General features: G+C 46.9%; 1 protein-coding gene across 1 annotated transcript in view; it reads left to right on the top strand.

Moving 5' to 3' along the window:
- LOC132390238 (C-type lectin domain family 12 member A-like) overlaps positions 1 to 22,190 on the top strand; it is a 29,344-nt gene extending 7,154 nt beyond the window's left edge. The window contains exons 2-6 of the mRNA XM_059962849.1: positions 1,184 to 1,300; positions 2,152 to 2,283; positions 20,428 to 20,570; positions 21,014 to 21,075; positions 21,593 to 22,190. Of these exons, the coding sequence (XP_059818832.1) occupies positions 1,184 to 1,300; positions 2,152 to 2,283; positions 20,428 to 20,570; positions 21,014 to 21,075; positions 21,593 to 21,788 (650 nt within the window). The 3' untranslated portion in view covers positions 21,789 to 22,190. The remainder of the gene's footprint in view (positions 1 to 1,183; positions 1,301 to 2,151; positions 2,284 to 20,427; positions 20,571 to 21,013; positions 21,076 to 21,592) is intronic.
- Positions 22,191 to 23,685: the final 1,495 nt, after the last annotated feature.

The following is a 23,685-nucleotide window of genomic DNA, read 5'->3' as shown; positions in this document are numbered from 1 at the left end:
CACATTATACAGACTCCGAACTATCCATCCCTTTGACTGTATGGGCTTCATAGTCTATGTGTGGAAAATTCAAATCTCCCACAATCGCAGCCTTGTGCTTACTATAAATATCTGCTATCTCCTTGCACACTTGTCCCTCCTATTCTCGCTCCCCGTTAGGTTATCTATAATACACCCTATAAATGTACTACACCTTTCCCATTCCTATTCCTTAATTCCACCCAAAAGCACGACGAGCACTGTAACCTATCCTGCCAGAGCAGCGTTCTAATATGTTCTATGACAAGCAACGCAAACCCTCCCCCTCTTTTCCCTCTGATTCTATCTCACCTGAAGCAAAGAAATCCAGGAATATTTAGTTGCCAATCACCCGGCTCCTGCAATCATGTTTCACTAACAGCTACAACATTGTATATCCATGTATCAATCCATGCTCTAAGCTCATCCACCTTTCTTACAAAGCTCCCAGCATTAAAATAAATGCATTTAAGAAATTCCCAACCTCGTCCTCTCGGTTTATCTCTAACAGTGCAAAGAACTTTAATGTCTTCTTTTTCTTCCATCTCCCATACATCCGTTCCTACACTCTGTTTCCCCTCCCGCCGCAAAACTAGTTTAAATCCAACGGAGCCTCTCTAGCAATATACCTGCAACAATACTTGTTACCCTCCATTTCAGATGTAAACCGTCCCGCCCGAACAGATCCAACCTTCCCTGAAAAACTGCCCGATTATCTATAAATCTGAAGCTCTCCCTCCTGCACCATGTCTGCAGCCACTTGTTAATCTGCACTATCTTACTATTTCTAAACCCACCTGTACGTGGAACTGGTAGCAATCCTGAGATTGCTCCCCTGAAGGTCCTGTCCTTTAACTCAAATCGAGCCCAAGCTCTTAAGCCTTCACACTGTTCCCGGCTCACTCTTGTGCCCGCTGTGTAAGTCTGTGTTCCTTTAAAATCTTCCGCTCTTCACTGCGCGACGTCACACGCCTGCGCAGTCCCGCATCTCTTACCCCCAATGAGAAAAAAAAATCAAAATGGCTCCCTCTTCTCAAGCCGCCATTCGCTCTCTCCTTTCTCTTTTCGTTTGCTTTCCCCCATTCTCTCACATTTTCCCGCCCATCGCTCCCCTCGCTCCATAACCTGACTTCTACTTCTGTTCATCTGCATGGTCTCTCCAAAGGTCCGCATAAGCAAGAGCCGAACGAGAACTTCGGAGATGGACCGGACCGTAGAATCTGCATACTCTGCCTCGTTACGTCCGTCCTCTTCGTGACCGTGGTCGGGCTGTCGATCTATGGTGAGTCGATCGGACTCCGGTTGGAGTCAGACCGTAAACCAACAGTGTGGAATGAAACGTGAATGTAAAACCTCACTGTGACACGGACTCGCAGCTCAACGTATCGCAACACGTATCTCAATATGACACCGACACGTACCTCACCGAGACACGGAGACACCGCTTACTGTGACACGACCGGCTCCGCACAGTGACAAAGACTCACATGTCACTGTCACACCCCTTACTGAGACGGGATAACATAACACCGATGCACCACTCACAGAGGTAATTACCCACACCTCACCCTGACACAAGAAAATCCTTACCGCAATTGGGACACTGAAATTCACTGCGAAACACACATAGTACACTCCATGACAACGGCGCACACCTCAGCTTGACACTGTCACACCTACCGTAGCGATGGTATGCCTCTCACCGTGACAAAGACACACCCCACACCATGACACAGATACTCCAACACCGTCACTCCACAACGCCACTCACACTGACATTTCTGTCGCCATGACATCGAGATGCACTTCATTTTGTCCCGCCTCCGGGCACAGGAACTTCTAACACAGTAACAACGACACGTTCCTCACAGGAACTCTGAGATACTCCGCACGATACTCGCTCAGAACCCCATGGTAACAACAAAAACTTCACCAGGACATTGATAAATCCTCAGCGTGACAGACTCGTCCCTCAACCTGGCGTCGACACCTCTCACTGTGCCCCCAGCACATCTTTCACTGTGCCACCCTTCACCGTGGCGGTGACACAACCCTCTCTGTGACCCTTTCGGTAGCGTGACGCTGACTCACGAGTCACGGTAAACGCTAAACATCCTTCACCATCTCTCTCAGTATCGCAGATTCATCAGTCTCTTAAACGAATGCACATCGATCTCCATCACCAGTTCACTGACATGGAAACGAAGTACAGATCTATTAACGAAACCAAGGCTCAAATCTGTAAATTTTTGATCGGCAGAAGAGGTGAGGCATCATCCCCCCTCTTTCACCGTCTCCCCATCACAGGGCAGGCATGGGGAGAGGAAGCGTCGCTCCGTGCTTGACATCAGGAGTGTGTGAACAGATGGTAATAGAGGGTGATTCACTTTGTGTTTGATCCGGTGAGTGTGTGATGGGACTGCGTTGAGGAAGTTTCACTCTATCACTGAATCCAGGAGAGTGTGATGGGACGTTGTGGAGGTGGATTCACTCTGTGTCTGATCACGGGATTGTGAGACGTAACATTACAGTTTCACTTCATGTCTTTCTCCGGGAATGTCTGAATGGACAAGGTAGACACAGATTCACCCCGTGTCTGACCCCGGGAGTGTGTGATGGGATGGTGTGGAGGGAGATTCACTCTGTGTCTGACCCCTGGAGTGTGTGATGGGACGGTGTGGAAGGAGCTTCACTCTGTCTGACTCCGGGATTGTGTGATGGGACAGTACAGAGGGACTTCCATTCTATTTGACACCGGTTTCTGTGATTGGATATTGTGGATATTGGGGATGGTTTCTCACCCCGTGACTGTGCCATTGGAGGAGGTGGGGGTAGCATTGCTTTGTGTGAGAACACAGGTGTGTGTGATAGGACGGTTTAGAGACAGCTTCACTCTGTCACTCGCCAGGAACTGTGTGATGGGAGGTAAGGAGGGAGATTCACACTGTTAAACTCGGGAATATGTGATCGGACCGTGTAGATGCAGCTTCCCTCAGTTTCTGACACTTTGCTCTGTGGTGTGTTAAGAATCCTTCGAGGGGCAATCTCTCTTATTCTCAGACAGCGGGAGAGCTAAAAACGCTAGCAGATTGAGAGGGGGGTAGTCATATCTTCTGTAGTTTGAACAGGGCGTTTGAAGGTCGGCCTCGGAGACAGCAGGAGAATTTAACGAAAACGAACAGATTACCGGAGCTGGCAACGGATTAGTGGGAGTCAGAGTAGGAAGGCTTTCGCTACAGAGGCCACGGCGAGCAGAGACTAAGGTCAAGCTTGCTCCCGGTGAGGTAAGGCCGGGTCTGCTCCTTTAATTAATCTATTTAGTTTAGTATTAGGTAATGGAGGCAGCAGTTAGGGCAGCTGAGTGCTCCGTTTGTGGGATGTGGGAAGTCAGGGCGAGCACTTTTGTCTCTGATGACTACACCTGTAAAAGGTGCATCCAGCTGCACCTTCTAACAAACCGGGTTAGGGAACAGGAGCTGGAGCTGGATCAACTTCGGATCATTCGGGAGGCAGAGGCTGAGATAGACAAGAGTTTCAGGGAGATAGTCACCCCTAAGAGTCATGTGACTGGTAGATGGGTGACTGTCATGAGAGGGAAGGGGGATAGACATAAAGAGCAGAGCACACCTGTGGCCGTTCCCCTCAACAATAAATACACCGTTTTGGATACTGTTGGTGAGGATGACCTACCAGGGACAAGATGCAGTGGTCACGTCCCTGGCACCGAGACTGGACCCTCAGCTCAGAAGGGAAGTAGGGAAAAGAGGAGAGCAGTAGGAGTAGGGGATTCAATAGTTGGTGGGGGGCAGATAAGCGGTTCATTGGGAGAGGTTGAGAATCTCGGATACTCTGTTGCCTCCCTGGTGAAAGGGACCGCGATATCTCGGATCGAGTTCACAGTATTCTCAAGAGGGAGGGTGAGCAGCTAGATGTTGTGGTCTATATCGGGACTAGTGTCGTGGATAGGAAGAAGGGGGAGGTCCTGCAAAAGGATTTCAGCGTGTTAGGTGCAAAATGAAGCAGAGGACGGCCAGGGTTGTAGTCTCAGGATTGCTTCCAGTGCCACTTGCTCGTGAGGCGGGAAATAGGTGATAATGCAGCTAAATACGTGGCTAAGGAGTTGGTGCAGGAGGGAGGGCTTCATGTATCTGGACAATTGGGTCCGGTACATCTTCCGACGGGACTGGCTGCAACTGAACGGTAGAGGGACTAAAATCCTTCCGGGAAGGTTTGCCAGTGCTGCTCCGTGAGCTTTAAACTAGATTTGCAGGTGGAGAGGAACCAAAGTGTTAGAACAGATAGTGAGGTGCAGAATGATAAAGGTCATGGGAGAACTGCAAGTACCGTGCATGGAGTAAAGCCAGAACTAGCATTTGAGGAAAGAGAAACAGAATAAAGGTTGTAAAGGTAGTTGGGTAGAAGGGCTGAAGTGTGTGCACATCAATGCAAGAAACATCAGGAACAATGGGGATGAATTGAGAGCTTGTATACATACATGGAATTATGATGTCGTGGCCATTACAGAGACTTGGCTGGTACCAGGGCCGGATTGGATTCTCAATATTCCTGAATTTCAGTGTTTTAACAGGGATGGGCGGGGGTGGAGGGTGGAGGGGCGGCGTTACTAGTCAGGGATACTACAACAGCTACAGACAAGTTGGGTAATGTAGCCGGATCCTCTTTGAATCAGAATGGATGGAAGCCAGGAACAGGAAGGGAGCCGTTACTCTGTTGGGAATATTCTATAGGCCCCTTGGTAGCAGCAGAGTGACCGAGGAGCAGATTGGGAGGCAGATTTTGGAAAGGTGCAAAAATAACAGGTTATCATAGGTGACTTTTACTTCCCTAATATTGATTGGTACTAAATTATTTCCAATGGTTTAGATGGGCAGAGTTTGTTAAGTGTGTCCAGGACGGATTCCTGTCACAGTATGTTGACTGGCCGACCAGGAGGAATGTCATTCTGGATCCAGTAAAAGGTAACGAACCAAGTCAGGTCACCGATATGTCAGTGGGTGAGCATATGGGGAGCAGAGATCACTGCTCCCTGGCCTTTAGCATTATCAAGGAAAAGGAATGAATCAGAGAGGATCGTCTTTTTTTAAATGGGGAACGGAGAATTATTAAGCTATAAGGCTAGAACTTGCATGTGTATTGGGATGGCGTTTTGCAGGGAAATGAACTGTGGAGACGTGGTCGATATTTCGGGATCTCTTGCAGGATGTTAGGAATAAATTTGTCCCCTTGAGGAAAATAAAGAACGGTAGGGTGAAGGACCCATGAGTGACAAGTGAGGTGGGAAAACATTTCAGGTGGAGAAAGGCAGCCTGCATGAGGTTCAGGAAGCGAGGTTCAGATTTTTCTATTGAGGAATTTAGGTTAGCAAAAAAGGAGCTTAAGAAGCAAACTGTGAAGAACTAGCAGGAACTAGCAAGAGTAAATTGGAAACGGATGTTCAAAGGGGAAAGCACAGAAGTAATGTGGGAGAAGCTGAGGGACAACTTGAGCTGGGTTCAGGATAGGTTTTTCCCACTGAGGCAAGGAAAAATGGGAGGAAAAGGGAACCATGGCTGACGAAACATGTGAGGCAAGTCGTCAAGAGGCAAAAGGAAGCATTTGTTAGAAATAGCAAGAAGCAGGTAAGAGGGGCTTATGAGAAATATAGTCAGGAAGGAGCTAAAGAAAGGACTAAGGAGAGCACGAAGCGGACATGAAAAGGCCTTGGTATGTAGGATTAAGGAGATCTCCAAGGCGTTCTATGCATATGTGAAGAATAGGAGGATGGGACCGCAAAAGAATAAAGTGGGCAACATGTGCCTGGAAGTGGAGGAGGTTGGGGATGTCCAAAATGGATACTTTGTTTCAGTATTCACAAGAGAAAAGTATCTTGATCAGGATGAGTTGGAGGTAGAGAGGGCCTGTATGCTGGACAATGTGGAGATTAAGGAAGAAGTGCTGGATCTTCTTAAAAACATTCAGATTGATAAATCCCCAGGGCCGGTTATGATGCACACCAGGTTGTTGTGGGAATTAAGAGAAGAGATCGTAAGGTCCCTCATGGGAAACTCATCCAGAATGTCATAAGGCATGGGATAAGTAGAGCCTTGGCTGTTTGGGTAAAATAAAAAACGGTTTAAAGGAAGAAAGCAGTGGAAGATACGTATTCTGCCTGGAGGTCGGTGACTAGTAAAGTGCCGCAGGGATCTGTCCTTGGACCCCTGCTATTTGAGATTTTTATAATGACCTGGATGCAGAGGCGGAAGCATGGGTGAGTACGTTTGCGGATTACACGAAAACTGGAGGAGTTGTGGATGGAGCTGCGGATTGTCGAATGTTACCAGAGGATATAGACAGGCTTCAGAGTTGGGCAGAAAAATGGCAGATGGAATTCAATCCGGACACGTGTGAGGTGATGCATTTTCGAAGGACAAACCAGAAGACTGAGTACAGGACTAATGGTCAGTTACTTAAGAGTGCGTATGAACAAAGGGATCTTGGGGTTCAAATCCATAGATCCCTCAAGGTCGCTGCACAGGTTGATAGGGTATTTAAGAAGGCCTATGGGATGCTAGGATTCATTAAAAAGAGGATTGTGTTCAAGAGTATAGAGGTCATGCTGCAACTCTACAAATCTCTGGTGAGACCGCACCCTATCATGTTCAATTCTGGTCACCTCATTATAGGAAGGATGTTGCAGCTATGGAGAGGGTGCAGTGGAGATTTGCCAGGATGTTGAATGATTGGTGAAAAAGTCACATGAAGCAAGGTTAGCATAGCTGGGACTTTTCTCTTTGGAGCGTAGAAGAATGAGAGGGGACTTGATACAGGTCTACAAGATGCATGGATACGATGGATAATCAGTACCTTTTTCCCAGGGCGCCAATAGCAAACACCAGAATGCATATCTACAAAATTAATGCAGAGAGTTTTAGGGGAGACATCTGGGGTAATTTTTTTACACAGAAGATTGTTAGTGCCTGGAATGACTTGCCAGGGATGGTGGTGGTGGAGAAAACATTAGAGGTATTTAGGAGCCTCCTGGACAGGCACATTGATGAAAGAAAAATGTATGGTTATGGGGTAGTGTGGGTTAAGTACTTTTTTTTTTGGATTATATGGGTCGGCGCAGAATGGAGGGTTGAAGGGCCTGTTCTGGGCTGTAGTGTTCTATAGTTCTATGGTTCTATGGTAAGCTTCATGGAATGTAATGGATAGGTTGTATAAGACATCTCTGAGACCGAATTTGGAGTATTGTGTGCAGTTTTGGTCAACTAATTCCAGGCAGGATATTAATAAGGTTGAAAGAGTGCAGAGAAGGATGCTGCCGGGACTTGAGAAACTGAGTTACAGAGAAACGTTGAATAGGTTGGAATTTAATCCCTTGAGCACAGGAGAATAAAGGGTGATTTGACAGAGGTGTATAAATTTAGTGGGTATAGATCAGGGGTGGGCAGACTCTTTGACTTGAGGGCCACAAATTGTTCTAAAATTTGACAGGGGGGCCGGATCAGGAGCAGATGGACGGAGTGTTTTGGTAATACACCTCATAAGAGAAAATAAAATGTCATGGGATATGTAGAAAACATGAGCTTTAATATCAATTGAAAATGAACAAATGCATTACAACAAAATATCTGTCTGTGAAGTCCCATGGTATTTAGCTATTTATTGAAATGACTTTTAAAACACTGAAAATTAAATGAATAAAAAACAGCTTTTTTTAATAGTATGTTATTATTTTAAAGCACTGAAAATTCTGTTATCCATTAAGATATTATCATCATCACTCTCCTCCTGACTGTCTTTATTTCAAAAACGGTAGGAGATGCAGGTCTACTTGTCCTACTCCTTCTTATTCAATTGTCCCCTGTGCCAAAACTCAACAACGACCCGCACAATGACAGAACAGTGACAGCGCGCCAGTATGCGGAGCTCTGCGCTCGCAATTCCCCGCAGGCTATCTCCCTTAGCCGGAACGCTGGCTAATTGTGAGCCGGTTCGGATGTGCCAGGAAATGGGTCGCCACAAGGTCACAAAGTAAAGCGCAAACTTGGAGTAATACTCTGCACCTCAACAAAGGTCAATGTATATAGACTGCGTCATCTATTGGGAAAACGCCAGAATTGTGGGGAAGAAACGTTAACAAGGTTAATTAATATAATTTCATCACGTTCTGCGGGCCGGTTTAAAAAACTTAACGGGCCGCATATGGCCCGCGGGACGTAGTTTGCCCATGCCTTGTATAGATAGAGTGAATGCCAGCAGATTTTTTTTTTCCACTGAGGCCAGGGGAGACATAAAAGAAAAAAAAAATCAGAGGTCAGGGGATAAGGGTGAAGGGGGAAAAGTTTAAAGGGAGCATGAGGTGGGGCTTCTTGTGGCGGGAGTGTGGAATCTGCCAGATGAAGTGGTGAATGCGGGCTCACTTTTGACAGTTAAGAAAAACTTGGAGAGATATATGGATGAGAGGGGTGTGGGGAAATATGGCCCAGGTGCAGGTCTGTGGGACTAGGCAGAAGAATGGTTGGGCACAGCGAGGAAGGGCCAGAAAGCCTGTCTCTGCGCTGTAATGTTCTCTGGTTCTCTGTTTCTAAGGGGCTGAGGAGAGCAGGAAGTGGGTATGGGAAGGCCTTGGCGAGTATGGTAAAGGAAAACCCTGGGCATTCTTCTATTATGTGTAGATCAAAGGGATGACAGAACTGAAGGTAGGACCGATTAGAGATAAATGTGGGAAGATGTGCATGGAGACTGTGGAAGTGAAGAAGTTCCTCATGAATACTTACTTCGGTATTCAGAAATGAGGGACAGTTTGATGACGGTGAGGACAATATGAGTGAATTTGAAGATCTGGATCATGTTGATATTAACCGAGAGGAGGCGTTGGAGTTCTTAAAATACATTAGGATGGGTAAGTCCCCAGGGCCTGACCGAATATTCCCCAGGCTGCTCCAAGAGGTGGGGGAAGAGATTGCTGAACTTTTGGCTAGGATCTTTATACCCTCGTTGTCCACGGGGATGGCACCAGTGGCTTGGAGGGAGGCATATTGTCCCCTTCTTCATAAAAGGTAGTAGAGATAGTCCGGGTAATTATAGACAGGGAGCCGTACGTCTGTGTTGGGAAAGCTATTGGAACAGATTATTAGAGATAGGATCTATGGGCATTTTGATAATGATGGTCTGATCAGGGACAGTCAACATGGCTATGTGAAGGGCAGATTGTGCCTAACAAGCCTGATAGTGTTCTCTGAGGAGAACAAGTCATATAGATGTGGGCAGTGCAGTAGATGTGATCTCCATGGATTTTAGTACGGCATTTGACAAGGATCCAAACGTTATGCTTATTCAGAAAATCAGAAGGCATGGAATCCAGGGAAACTTGGCCAGGTGGATTCAGAGTTGGCTTGCCTGCAGAAAGCAAGTGACTAGTGGAGTCCCACAAGGACCTGCTCTGCGACCTCTACTTTTCGTGATTTTTATTAAAACCCTAGATGAGAGGTAGAATGGTGGCTTACCAAGTTTGCAGACTACACAAAGGTTGGTGGTGTTGTGGATTGTGTAGAGAATTGTCAACGATTGCAGAGAGACATTGATAGGATGCAGAAGTGGGCTGAGATGGAGTTCAACCCGGAGAAGTGTGAGGTGGCACACTTTGGAAGGACATATTCCAAGGCAGAGTTCAAGGTATAAGGCAGGGTACTTGGTAGTTCGGAGGAGCAGAGCAATACGGGGGTACATGTCTACAGATCCCTGAATGTTGCCACTCAGATAGATAGGGTAGTTAAGAAAGCTCATGGGGTGTTAGCTTTCATATTTTAAGAGTCGCGAGGTAATGATGGAGCTCTATAAAACTCTGGTTTGGCCACATTTGGGTATTGTGTACTGTTCTACTCGCCTCACTATAGAAAGGATGTGGAAACATTGGAAATGGCACAGAGGAGATTTACCAGGATGCTGACTGATTTAGAGATTATGGAGTATGATTAGAGAATAAGGGGCCTAGGGCTTTACTCTTTGGAGAGACAAAAGTTGAGAGGAGACATGATAGAGGAATGCAAAATATTATGAGGAGTAGATGGAGTGGACAGCGGCGCCTCATCCCCAGGGCACCAGTGCTCAATACAAGAGGACATGGCTATGAGGTAAGGGGTGGGAAGGAGTGTCTGGTGCGTGGAATGCACTGCCTGAATCAATGGTGGAGGCTGAAACACAAGTGAAATTTAAGACACTATAGATAAGTATATGGAGGACTTTAATTTGGGGTGATATATGGGAGGCAGGGTTTAAGGGTCGGTATAACATAATGTGTCAAAAGTCCTGTACTATCGTGCACTATTCTACGTTCGATGTCTAAATCTATTTCGTGTCTGTGCTGAGGAATTTTCTTTCAATGGAGTGTGTGATGGGGACGTGGAGAGAGAGATTCACACTGTGCCTGACACAGGCTGTCTATTATTGGACGGTGTGCAGGGCGCTTGACTCTGTGTCTCACTCCGTTTGTGTATGATAGGTCTCTGTGTTTGACACATTGTGCGTGTGGTGAGGAGATATGGCGGACAGTGGGGTGGGTGGATGCACTTGGGGGGAGGGTCATGCGTGTGTCTGACACCGGGAACGGTGACGTGTGTCTGGATAATGTTCTGCTCTGTCTGATACCAGTGGTGTGTGATAGGACGGTGCGGAGGGAGTTTACTCGTTTTTTGACACGTATGTTGTGTGATGTCACTAGGTTGAGGTATCAGCATACTGTGTTTGGCCACGTAAGTATGCGGCGGGATTGTGCAGACACTGCTTCATTTCCTCTCTGATCACAGGCGGGTGACCAGACGGTGTGGAGGGAGATTGTCTCTGTGTCTGATCCCGGGAGAGGACGGAGCTGAGGGGGTTTCATTCCGTGTCTCTTCCGGCTGTGTGATGAGACGGTATGGAGGGAATTTCACTCTGTGTCTACCAGCAAGAACGTGTGATGTGACAGTGAGCAGCGGGCAGTCTGAAGCCATGCATGTATGATGGGGCCGTAGGGACAGAGAGCTTCACGCTATGTCTGACCTCTGTTGGGTATGTTGTAACATGTAAGGGAGTCTCTCTTTGTGTTTGTCTCCTGGGTTCCGTGATGGGACACCGCTGAAGGAGATTACCCAAAGTGTCTGGCAACGGATTGGATGATTGGAAGTTCCTGTTTCTCACCCCAGAAGCGCGTCACTGGACGGTGTGGATTGAAATTCTGTTTTTATGTGTCCCCCAGTCAGTCTGTGATAGGATGGTGGGAAGGAAATGTGTAATTGACTCCTCTAGTTTAAGATGGGACGGTGTTGACGGAGCTAAACCTTGCAAATTGAGTCTGTCAGCAGTACAGTGTGATGGGACGGTGAAAACGCATATTCAGTCTATGGGAGGGTGTGGATGGTGTTTTTATCTGACTCCGGAAACGGGTAATGGTCAGTTCAGAGGGAGCCCCAGGTTGTTTCTGACCCCAGGAATGTGTGTTGGGACTTTGTAGAGGGAGCTTCACTCTGTGTCGAACCCTGGGAGTGAATGATGGTACGGTATAGAGTAAGCTTTACTTTGCATTAGATGCAGTTTCTCTGCGATGGGATGTTATGCAGGCAGCATCACTCTGTGACTGATCCCAGGAATGTGTCTTGGGAGAGTCTGGAGGGAGCTTCACTCCGTGTCTTATACCGGGAGTGTCTGATGAGAGAGTGCCATGCGATCCTCGCACTGTGTTCAACGCCCGGGATTAAGATGGGAGTGTCTGGAGAAGAGCGTTACTCTTCACCTGACGTCCATGTTCTGTGAAATGATGTAGTAGAAGATGCTTCACTCTGTGACTGGCACAGTGTGCGTGTGAAGGAATGCGACGGAGGGAGCATCACTCTGTATCTGATCCTTGGCGTGTGTGATGGGATTGTGTGGAAGAGCTCCACTCTGTGTTGAGCACCGTGTTGTGTGAGGGTGAGACGGTTGCAATTACCAGCCACACCATCAACCGGTCATATTAAAGTGTCCCGTAGCCGACCATCCCCCTGATCATCTGGCAAATGACTGAGCTTTTGCACTCACTGCCCATTCTCTTGTTGGCTCCTCTATGTATTGTTGCAAACAAAAACAAACAAGCAAACAAACAAACTATTTTGCTCACACTTTACAGGCTCCAATGCGCCCAGCTCTTTTACAGAATGGGCTTCCCGACGCTTACTACAAATATCTGCTAACTCCCTACAAAATTGTTACTCCAATTCTCGCTCCTCATTAGGTGGTCTATAATACATCCCTATAAGTTTTACCACACCTTTCTAGTTCCTCAATTCCATCCAAAAAGTTCCCCTAGACAAGCCGTGTAATTTATCCTGCCAGAGCACGGTTGAAATATTTTCTCTAACAAGCAATACTACAACTCCCTCCCTTATCCCTCCGATTCTATCACACCTGAAACTACGAATTCCTGGAATATTTAGTTGCCAATCACACTCCTCCTGTAGCGATGTTTAATTAATTGCTACAACATCATATTTCCAGGTATCATTCCATGCTCTCGGCCCATCTACCTTTCTTGCAGTGCTCCTAGCATTAAAATAAATACATTTAAGAAATTCTCCACCTCTTCCTCTCTGTATTACTCTGACCGTAGAAATAACTTTACTGTCATCTTTTTCTTCCTTCTCACATAAATCTGTTCAAACTCGGGCCCGGGCACCTAAACACCTGTCACAGTGACACCGACACGTTCCTCACAGCAACTCGGATTGACCGACAGGATACTTATGTAGACCCCCATTGTAACATGACCTAAATCTTCATCGTGACATTGATATACCCCTCAGCGTGACACAGACACGCCTCTCATTTCCCTCGGGATTACCTAATTTCGCTCGGGATCAATATGTCTGCCTGTTTGTCTCAAGTTGACGCCGACGCCTCTCACTGTGCCACAAGTACATCCTTCACCGTGACACTGACACAACATTCTCTGTGACCCGTTCGGTAACGTGACGCTGACTCACGGGTCACTGTAAACGCTAAATATCCTTCACCATCTCTCTCAGTATCACAGATTCGTCAGTCTAAGGAAACCTGCCACCGAAACAACCATGAGTAAAACTCAGCCCTTCAATCCAGGCTTTCTGGGCTCAACTCTAATCTGTCCGTTTTTAAACAAATACACAGCGATCTCCGTCACCAGTTCCGTAAATTTTTGACCAGCAGAAGAGGTGAGGCATCATCCCCCTATTTCACCCGCTCCTCATCACAGGGCAGGCATGGAGAGAGAATGGGTCACTCTGTGCTTGACATCGGGAGTGTGTGAAGAGATGGTATGGAGGGTTATTCTCTCTGTGTTTGACCCGGTGACTGTGTGATTGGAATGCGTGGAGGAAGATTCACTCTATCAATGTATCCAGGAAATTGTGATGGGACTTTGAGGAGGTGGATTCACTCTGGGTCTGACCACGGGGTTGTGACACGTAACATTACAGCTTCACTCGATGTCTCACTCCGGGAATGTCTGATGGGATAATATGGATTCACCTTAAATCTGTGTCTAACAGCGGGATTGTGTGATGGGACAGTGCCCAGAGAGATTCACCCCATCTCTGACCCCTGAAGTGTGTTATGACACAGTGGACAGAGAGTTTCACAGAGAATCCGGGACTGTGTGACGGGATGTCATTCTATTTGTCACCCGATTGTGTGATCGGATGTTGTGGAGGGAGTCTGACCCCGGTGCTGTGCCATGGGAGCTTGTGGGAGAAACCTTGCTTTCTGTGAGAACACAGGGTATCACGATGAGTCGGTGCAGAGATAGTCTCACTCTGTGGCTCGCCAGGAAGTGTGTCATGGGACGTAAGGAGGGAGATTTACATTTTATTAAACCCGGAAGTGTGTAATGGGACCGTATGCAGGCAACTTCCCTCTGTGTCTGACACTTTGCTCTGTGTTGTGTTGAGAAGCTGTGGAGGGAGAATCACTCTCCCTCGGACATTTGTCGAATGTGCTGAGGGAGTTCCTTTCTGTGTCTGACCGCTGGAGTGCGTGATGCGGCCGTGGAGAGTGAGATTCACACTGAGCCTGACCAAGGCTGCGTTACTGGACTTTGTGGAAGGATCTAAATTCTGTTGTCAGACCGCTGTAGTGTGTGATGAGACGGTGTGGAAAGAGTAATACTGAGCATCTGACCCGGGATCAGAGTAACGGGACGGTGTGCTGCAAGCTTCATCACACATCTGAAGGCTGAAATGTGTGATGAGTCTAGGGAGAGAGAGATTCATTCTTGTCTCATAGAGGCAGTGTGAGTCGAGGCTTTGTTCAGGGAGCTAATCTCTGTGTTTGACTCCAAAAGTGTGGGACAGACAGTTATGGACTGGAACTTCACTCAGTGTCTGATCCCGGGATTGTGCAGGGAGCTTCGCTCCACGTCTGAACCTGGGGTGTGTGATGGGTCCATGGAGAGAGAGACTCTGTCTGCGTCTGATCAAATAACCATAAGACAATTACAGCACGGAAACAGGCCATCTAGGGCCTTCTGGTCCGTGCCGAACGCTTACTCTCACCTTGTCCCACCTACCTGCACTCAACCCATAACCCTCCATCCATTTCCTGTCCATATACGTATCCAATTTTATTTAAATTACAATACCGAACCTGTCTCTACCACTTCGACTGGAAGCTCGTTCCACTCAACTACCATTCTCTGAGTAAAGTAATTCCCCCTCGTGTTACCCATAAACTTTTGCCCCCTAACTCTCAACACATTTACTCTTGTTTGAATCTCCACTATTCTCAAAAGAATAAAAGCCGATTCACATCAACACAATCTCTCCCCCTCATAATGTTAAATACCTCTATCAAGTTCCTCCTCAACCTTCGACGCTCAAAATAATAAAGACATAACTTGTTCAGCCTTCCCCTGCAACTTAGGTGCTGAAACCCACGTAACATTCTAGTAAATCTCCCCTGTACTCTCTCTATTTTCTTGACATCTTTCTTATAAGTTGGTGACCAGAACTGTACACAATTCTCCAAATTCGCCCTTACCAATGCCTTGTACAATTTTAAAATCACATCGCAATTCCTATACTCAGTGTTCTGATTTATAAAAGCCAGCATACGAAAAGCTTTCATCAACACCCTATCCACATGAGATTCCTCTTTCAGGGAACTATGCACCATTATTCCGAGATCACTCTGTTCTACTGCATTCTTCAATGCCCTGCCATTTACCATGTATGTCCTACTTGGATTATTCCTGCCAAAATTTAGCACTTCGCACATATCAGCATTAAGCTCCATCTGCGATTGTTTAGCCCACTCTTCTAAATGGCCTAAATCTCTCTGCAAGCTTTGAAAAACAACTTCATTTTCAACAACGCCACCTACCTTAGTATCATCTGCATATTTACCAATCCAATTTAATAGCCCCTCATCCAGATCATTAATGTATATGACAAGCAACATTGGATCCAATACTGATCCCTGAGGCACACCACTAGTCACCGTCCTCCAACCTGACAAACAGTTATCTACCACTGCTCTCTGGAATCTCCCCATTCAGCTACTGTTGAATCTATTTTACTGTTTCAATATTCATACCAAACGATTGATCCTTCCTAACTAAACATCCATGCGGAACCTTGTCAAAGGCCTTACTGAAATCCATATAGACAACATCCACTGCTTTACCCTTGTCAACTTTCCTCGTAACCTCAGTAAAAGCAGTAAGATTTGTCAAACAGCACAAATCCATGCTGACTGTTCCTAATCAGACACTCTATATACAGATAATTATATATACCATCTCCAAGAATACTTTTCATTAATTTATCCACCACTGACGTCAAAATGTCAGACCTATATTTGCGAGATTTACTCTTAGAACTCTTTCCAATCAAAAGAACCGCATAGGCAATACGCCAATCCTCCGGCACTATTCCCGTTTGCAATGACATTTGAAATATTTCCGTCAGAGCCCCAGAAATTTCCACACTAACTTCCCTGAAGATCCTATGGAATATCCTATCAGGATCCGGAGATTTATCCACTATTACATTCCTTAAAAGCGCCAGTACTTCCTGCTCTTTAATTGTCATGGTTTCCATAACATCCCTATTTGTTTCCCTTACCTTACACAATTCAATATCCTTGTCCTTAGTGAATACCGAAGAAAATAAACTGCTCAAAATCTCCCAAATCTCATTAGGCGCCGCACATAGCTGTCCACTCTGATTCTCTGAAAGACCAATTTTATCCCTCACTATCCTTTTGCTATTACTATAACTGTAGAAACACTTTGGATTTATTTTCATCTTACTTGCCAAAGTAACCTCGTATCTTCTTTCAGCTTTTCTAATTTCATTCTTAAGATTCTTCTTATATTCTTTATATTCCCAGAGCACCTCAAATACGCCATGCTGCCTGTATTTATTGCAGATGTCTCTCTTTTTCTTAACCGTTTCCAATATCCCTAGAAAACCATGCCTCTCTCAAACTTTTAACCTTTCCTTTCAACCTAACAGAAACATAAAAATTATTTCCCCTCAAAATTTCACCGTTAAATGACCGCCATTTTTCTACTACATCCTTCCTATAAATCAAATTGTCCGACTCTCTCGTTTTAATCCTTTCGCATCTCCTCAAAGATAGCCTTTCTCCAATAGAAAATCTCGGCCCTGGGTCCAGTCCTATCCTTTCCATAATTATATTGAAACTAATGTCATTGTGATCACTGCAACTGAAGTGCACCCCAACACATACTCCCCTCACCTGACCTATTTCAGTCACTAACAGAAGATCCAACGCTACCCTTTCTGTCTTCGGTACCTCTATGTATTGTAAAAAACTATCCTGCACACATTTTACAAACTGCAACCCCATCCAGCCATTTACAGAATGGGCTTTCCAGTTTAGGTGTGGAAAATTAAAATCCCCCACTATCACAACCTAGTGCTTACTACAAATATCTGCTATCTCCTTACAAATATTCTCCTCCATTTCCAGCTCCATATTATGTGGTCACTAATACACCACTGTAAGTGTTACTAATCCCTTTCACCTTCCTCAATTCCACACAAATAGTATCCCCAGACGACCCCTCTCATCTATACCTCCAGAGCACCTGCTGTAATATTTCCCTGACAAGCAACGCAACACTCTTGTCCCTTTGATTCCATCACACCTGAAACAAAGAAATCCAGGAATATTTAGTTGTCAATCACATATCTCCTGCCACCATGTTTCACTAATAGCTAAAACAACATATTTCCAGGTATCAATACATGCTCTAATCTCATCCAATTTTCTTGCAATGCTCCTAGCATTAAAATAAATGTATTTAAAAATTCTACAGCACTTCCTTTCTGTTTATCTCTGACAGTACAAAGAGCTTTATTATCTTCTTTTTCTTCCTCCTCCCATACATCTGTTCCTACACTCTGGTTCACCCTCCCCGCTTGTATCTACTATAAATCCACTGGATCCTCTCTAGCAAACCTATCTGCAAGAATATTTGGCCGCCTCAAGTTCAGATGTAAACCGTCCCGCCGGAACAGGTCCCACCTTCCCAGGAAAAATGCCTATTTACCTATAAATTTGAAGCCCTCCCTCCTGCACCATGACTTCAACCTTCTGTTGATCTGCTCTACCTTACTAATTCTAAACCCACCTGCACATAGCACTGGTAGCAATCCTGAGAATGCTAACCTGGAGGTCCTGCACTTTAACTTGGCACCTAACTCCCTAAACTCCCCATTCAGGATCTCCTCACTCTTCCTACACACGTCATTGTTCCCTACATGGACTACGACATCTGTCTGCTCACCCTCCCTCTTGAGAATGCTGAGAACTCCATCCGAGATACCGCGGACCCTGGCACCACGGAGGCGACAGGCCATCCGGGATACTCGATCTCTTTTACAGAACCTCCTATCTGTCACACTAACTATCGAATCCCCTATCACTACTGCTCTCCTCTTTTCCCTCCTTGCCTTCTGAGTCCATTCTCGGTGCCAGAAACGCAACCACTGCAACTTGTACCTGGTTGGTCGTCGCCACCAACAGTATCCAAAACGGTATATTTATTGTTGATGGGAACAGTCACAGGAGTGCTCTCCCTGTCTATTCCCCTTCCCTCTCCTGACACTCACCCAACTGCCTGTCTCTTGATTCCTAGGGGTGGCTATCTCCTTGAAACTACTGTCTATTTCTATTTCTGCCTCCCGAATTATCAGAATTTCATCAGGCTCAAGTTCCCTAACACGGTTTGTCAGGTGCTGCAGCTCCATGCACCTTTTGCATGTGTAGTCACCAGGGACATCAGAGCTCGCCCTGAGTCAGCCTCAGCTCGCTATTTAAATTCTCCCGCTGCCTCACAGGACGACTTTCACGCTCTTGCGCAATTGTGCCCCGTTCAATCCTCGTCTCTGTCTGTTCTTGCCGAAGCCTGTTTGAAACAAAGCCGACCCAGTCTGACTCAGTCCACTCCGACTATTGCCGCTGTATATGGCGGTCTTTCATTTAAAACTTTAGCGCGCTACGTCACGCGCCTCCGCAATCCAGCATCCTTGCCAGGATCAGTTAAAAAAAAAACTGCTTCGCAAAGAACTTCCGTCTCCACCTCTTGATGCGATTTAAATAACCACGGGGGTGTGTGAAGGGACGGCGTGGCTGCAGATTCACTCTGTGACTGACACCGGAAATACGTGATGGGACGGTGTGGAAGGTGATTCTCTCTGTGTATGACCAGGGCAGTGTGTGATGGGACAATATGGAGGGAATTGCACACTATGTCTGACCGCGGGACTGTGTTGCGACCGTGTGGAGAGAGAGCTCCACTCTCTGTCTGTCCCCGGGAATGTTCTGCCTCCTTCTGCTATCAATCGTGCTATGCCCTTAAATTCCTTCTTCACCTTTTCACGCTATCCCCTGCTCTCCGCCCACACACCTTAATCTTTTCCCTTACTGGTTCTTCACGTTGCACCTGCGAACCTTCTTCCCATCCCGGGGTCAGACACAGAGTGAATCTCCCTCCACACCGTCCCATCACATACTCCTGGGGTCAGACACAGAGTGAATCTCCCTCCACACCGTCCTACCACACACTCCCGGGGCCAGACACAGAGTGAATCACCCTCCACACCGTCCCATCACACAATCCCAGCGTCAGACCAGAGCGACTCTCTCTCCTCAGTTTCCCATGACACAGTTCCTGGCTCAGATACAGACTGAATCTTCCCCCACACTCCCGGGGTCAGACACTTGATGTCGCTCCCTCCATACCCTCTCAACACACATTCCGGGTTCAGATACAGAGTAGATCTTCCTCCACACCGGCCCATCACCCAGTACTATGCTCAGACAAATGTGAAGCTTCCTCCGCACCGTCCCTAAACACACCCTGGGTCAGGCACAGAGTGAAACTCCTTCCGCACCATTCCACACACTCCGGGGGTGAGACACAGAGTGAATGACCCCCTTCATCGTCCCATCATACACTCCCGGGGTCAGACGCAGTGTGTATCTCCCTCCACACCGTCCCATCACACTTTTCCAGTGTCAGACACAGAGTGAAATTCCCTCCACACCGTCCCATCTTAACCTCATGGGCTCAGACAACAGTGAGGTTTACTCCTCAACGTCCCAACACACACTCCCGGTGTCAGACGCAGAGCGAATCTCCCTCCACACCGTCCCATCACACACTCTCGGGGTCAGACACAGAGTGAATCTCCTTCCACACAGTTTCATCACACACTCCCGGGGTCAGACGCAGAGTGATTCTCCCTCCACAACGTCCGATCACACACTCCCGGTGTCAGACACAGACTGATCTTCCACCGCCAGGCGGAGTCAGGAGTGAGCTAGGTACCTGGAGGAGGAGGCATAGCGAACATTGAATAAGAGTAGGGAGGGCGAGGTCATAACCGGAAGTTGGACAATTGAAGGAGGCTTCATCCTGTGTCTGACACTGTAAAGTGTGAATGGACAATGTGGAAACAGCGTCCCTTACTGTCTGATCTCGGGAGTGCGTAATGCGGCAAGTCGGATACTGAATCACTACACTTTGCGTCTGAATATGACTGTGGGCAGAGATGATACCGAAGGACAACTAGAATGAGTGAGGAGAATGACTGTATGAAGTGAGGTTCGGTCTGCGTCCTATCCCAGAAGAGTGTGATAGGATGGTGTGGATGGAGTTTCACATCGACCACGGGAGTGTGTGAAAGGACGGAGTGAAGGGAGATTTATTCTGTGTCTGACCCCGGGAGTGTATGAGGGGACGCTGTGGAGGCAGCTTAACTCTCCGTCTGACCCGTGTGAGTATGATTGGACAGTGTGGAGGGAGTTTAACTTTTTCTGATCCCAGCTGATGCAAAGGGATTTATGTAGGGAAATTCACAGTTTGTTGTTCCTGAGTTGCAGAGACAACGTGTCCCCAGGAATGGATCAAAAATGAAGACCGTTGTTATTTCATATCCACGTTTGGAACCTTTTATGATGGAGCGAGGCAAAATTGTTCGGAACTTGATTCAAGGCCCCTCGAAATAAATTTAAACAAGGAAAAGGTATGTCTTACCGCGAGAAGAGGTGTTAATAATCTCGCGGTCGCGGGGTGAGACAGACACTGAATCTCCCTACACACAATACCACCACACACTCCAGATGTGAGACGCAAAGGGAATTTCCCTACACTAATTCCCACCACGCACTCCAGGTGTGAGACACAGAATGCTCCTTCCACACCGTCCCACCACTCACTCCCTGGATCAGACACAGTGGGAATCTCCCTCCACACCGTCCCATCTACACACTTCCGGGGTCAGACACAGAATGAATCTCCCTCCAAACTGTCCCACCACACTCTCCCGGGGTCTGACGAAGAGTGAAACTCGCACCATAGTCCCAGGCTAAGACACTGTGTGATTCCCTCTCTGTACCGTCCCTTCACATGGATATGCATTGTTAGAGTCTTGTTCTAAACATTAACAGAAGGGATTTAATTTCACAGAAGTTTGTTTCCAAAGCTGTCGAACGATACGTAACATACTGGATTGGAAAATGCGCCGACAGGTGAGGTTTGGACTGTTGCAGCTCTGTGATGTGGAAGTGGGTCAGTGAGATTAGTTTGGAGTGAAACGAGGTCGTGGGGAGTGAGTAACGCAGTGGGATTAGTTTGAGCTCTGACACAGATCTGTGGGGAAAGAGTGAGTCAGTGAGATCAGTTTGGAGAAAGAAGGTTGTGGAGAGAGTGAGACGGTGGGATTAGCTTGGAGACTGAAACGAGGTCGTGGGGAGAGAGTCGGGCTGTGGGATTAGTTTGAGTTCTGACACAGGGTTGGCGGGAGAGAGTCGTGCAGCGGGATTAATTTGGTAGCTGATTCGGGATTTTAGGGGAGAGCGGTGTAGTGGGATTCGTACGGCGATGGACCCGGGACTGAGGGGAGAGCGCGGTATCTTAGGATAAATTTAGAGTCTGACAAGTGGCTGTGGGGAGAGCGCAGATTAGTGGGATTAGTTTGGTGACGGTCTCCGGTTGTCTGCCTGATCTGTTTTGTCTCTGTTGAAATTGTCTAACCCTCTTTAACAGGAATGTGGCCTCTGATCTTGTGTACGAGTTAAGCTATGAAACGCCCACCTGCATTAAGTGCGGATCGAGTTACCGTTACAGTTGCAAAAGTAAATTCAGATTCATCTGCGAGAAGACGGCATATTTATACCCGGATATTCCTGAAGAGGTCCAAGGTCTCTGTCAACTGCCTTTCGAGCCGAATTCAATCAAGTGACTTCACCCCACTTCTCCCCATTCAATCTAGCTCACCTTCAATCTCCATTCTTTCATCATCTCCTACCCTCACTTCCCCTCCTTCCTACCCCAGCCTCCACTACTCACATCCCCATTCTGCACCCTACTCTCCTTCTCCCCACCTAGACCACTCTTCTCCCCTTCCTGCCCCGAACTACCCCACATCCCTCCATTTACTCCTCCTTCCTACCGACTCCTCTTCTCACTCTGCCCTTCTTCTCACAAACTCATTCCGCTTCTCCCCATCTATCTCTTTCTCTTACCCCAGTCCCTGCCTCTCCTCTCTCCGTTCTCTCCACCCACTCTCACGTCAATACTGTGCATACAAGCTCTCGATGCCCCAACCAAGAGGAAAAAAGGCTGTGTATTCACCCTATCTATGCCTCCCCTGGCTTCATACCCACGCTCCAAGGAACAAAGTCACAACCTTCTTGTCTTTTCTGCTTAACTCAGACCCTCGAGTTCCGGCAACATCCTCGTCAATCTCCCTCTGCGCTCCTTCCATCTCAGTGGCATCTTTCCTAAAGTAGGGCGACCAGAACTGAACACCGCCCTCCAAGCGCGGCCTCACCGACGACGTGCACAACTACAACGTGACTTCAGTGCGGTGCAAAGATGTAAAAATAACGTAAATCGGGGAAGTTAGTAAATAATGCAAAAAGGAGAATACCGAAGGTGTGTTTAAGTGTTCAGGGAGCGTTCGCAATCTGATAGCGGAGGGGAAGCAACTGTTTGTAAATTGGCGAGTTTTCTGGCTCCTGTCCCCCTCCCCGTCGATACCGATGAGCACATGGTATTTCCAGGCTGGACAGGGTCCTCGCTGATGGATGCGGTCTTCCCGAGTCTTTCCTGCTTGAACATGTCCTCGATGGAGGGGAGGTTTGTGCCCGTGATGGGGCTGGCTGAGCCTGGAACCCTCTGCAGCCTCTGGCGGCCCTCTGCGTTGCAGCCTCCACACCGGGCGGCGATGCGACAAGTCAGAACGCTCTCAACAGTACATCCGGAGAAATTCGCGAGTCTTCAATGACAGTTCATATCCCCTAAAATTCCTCACTCTCTAATGCGTTTTGTAACGAGAGAGATATAACCATAAAACCATATAACATTTACAGCACGGAAAGAAGCCATCTCAGCCCTTTTAGTCCCTGCCGGACGCTTACTCTTACCTAGTCCCACCGAACTGCACTCAGCCCATAATCCTCCATTCCTTTCCTGTCCATATTGTCATTACTTTAAATGACAATATCGAACCAGCCTATACCATTTCTACTGGAAGCTCGTTCCACACAGCTACCACTCTTGTTTCCCCTCTTGTTGCCACTACACTTTTGCCCCCTAACTTTCAACTCATGTCCCCTTGTTCAAGTCTCCCCTACTCTCAATGGAAAAAGCCTACCTGCATCAACTCTATCTATCTACCTGATAATTTTAAATGCCTCAATCAAGTCCCCCCTCAATCTTCTACGCTCCAAAGAATAAAGACGTAACTTGTTCAACCTTTCTCTGTGACTTAGGTGCTGAAACTCAGGAAACATTCTAGTAAATCGCCTGTGTACTCTCTCTATTTTCTTGATATATTTCCTATAATTCGGTGAACAGAACTGTACACAGTATTCCAACGTTCACCTCACCAAGGCCTTGTACAATTTTAACATTACATCTCAAATGCTTTACTCAATCCTCTGATTTATAAAGGCAAGCATACCAAAAGTATACTTCACCACCCTATCCACATGAGATTTCAACTTCAGGGTACTATGCACCATTATTCTTAGATCACTCTGTTCGACTGCATTCCTCAATGCCCTCCAATTTACCATGTATGTCCTCATTTGATTAGTCCCACCTAAATGTAACACCCCACACTTATCAGCATT

The sequence above is a fragment of the Hypanus sabinus genome, unplaced genomic scaffold (assembly GCF_030144855.1).
Source record: "Hypanus sabinus isolate sHypSab1 unplaced genomic scaffold, sHypSab1.hap1 scaffold_81, whole genome shotgun sequence".
NCBI classification, from domain to species: Eukaryota; Metazoa; Chordata; class Chondrichthyes; order Myliobatiformes; family Dasyatidae; genus Hypanus; species Hypanus sabinus.
The sequence above is the reverse complement of the archived record's forward strand: the minus strand, read 5'-3'. Positions and strand labels throughout refer to the sequence as shown.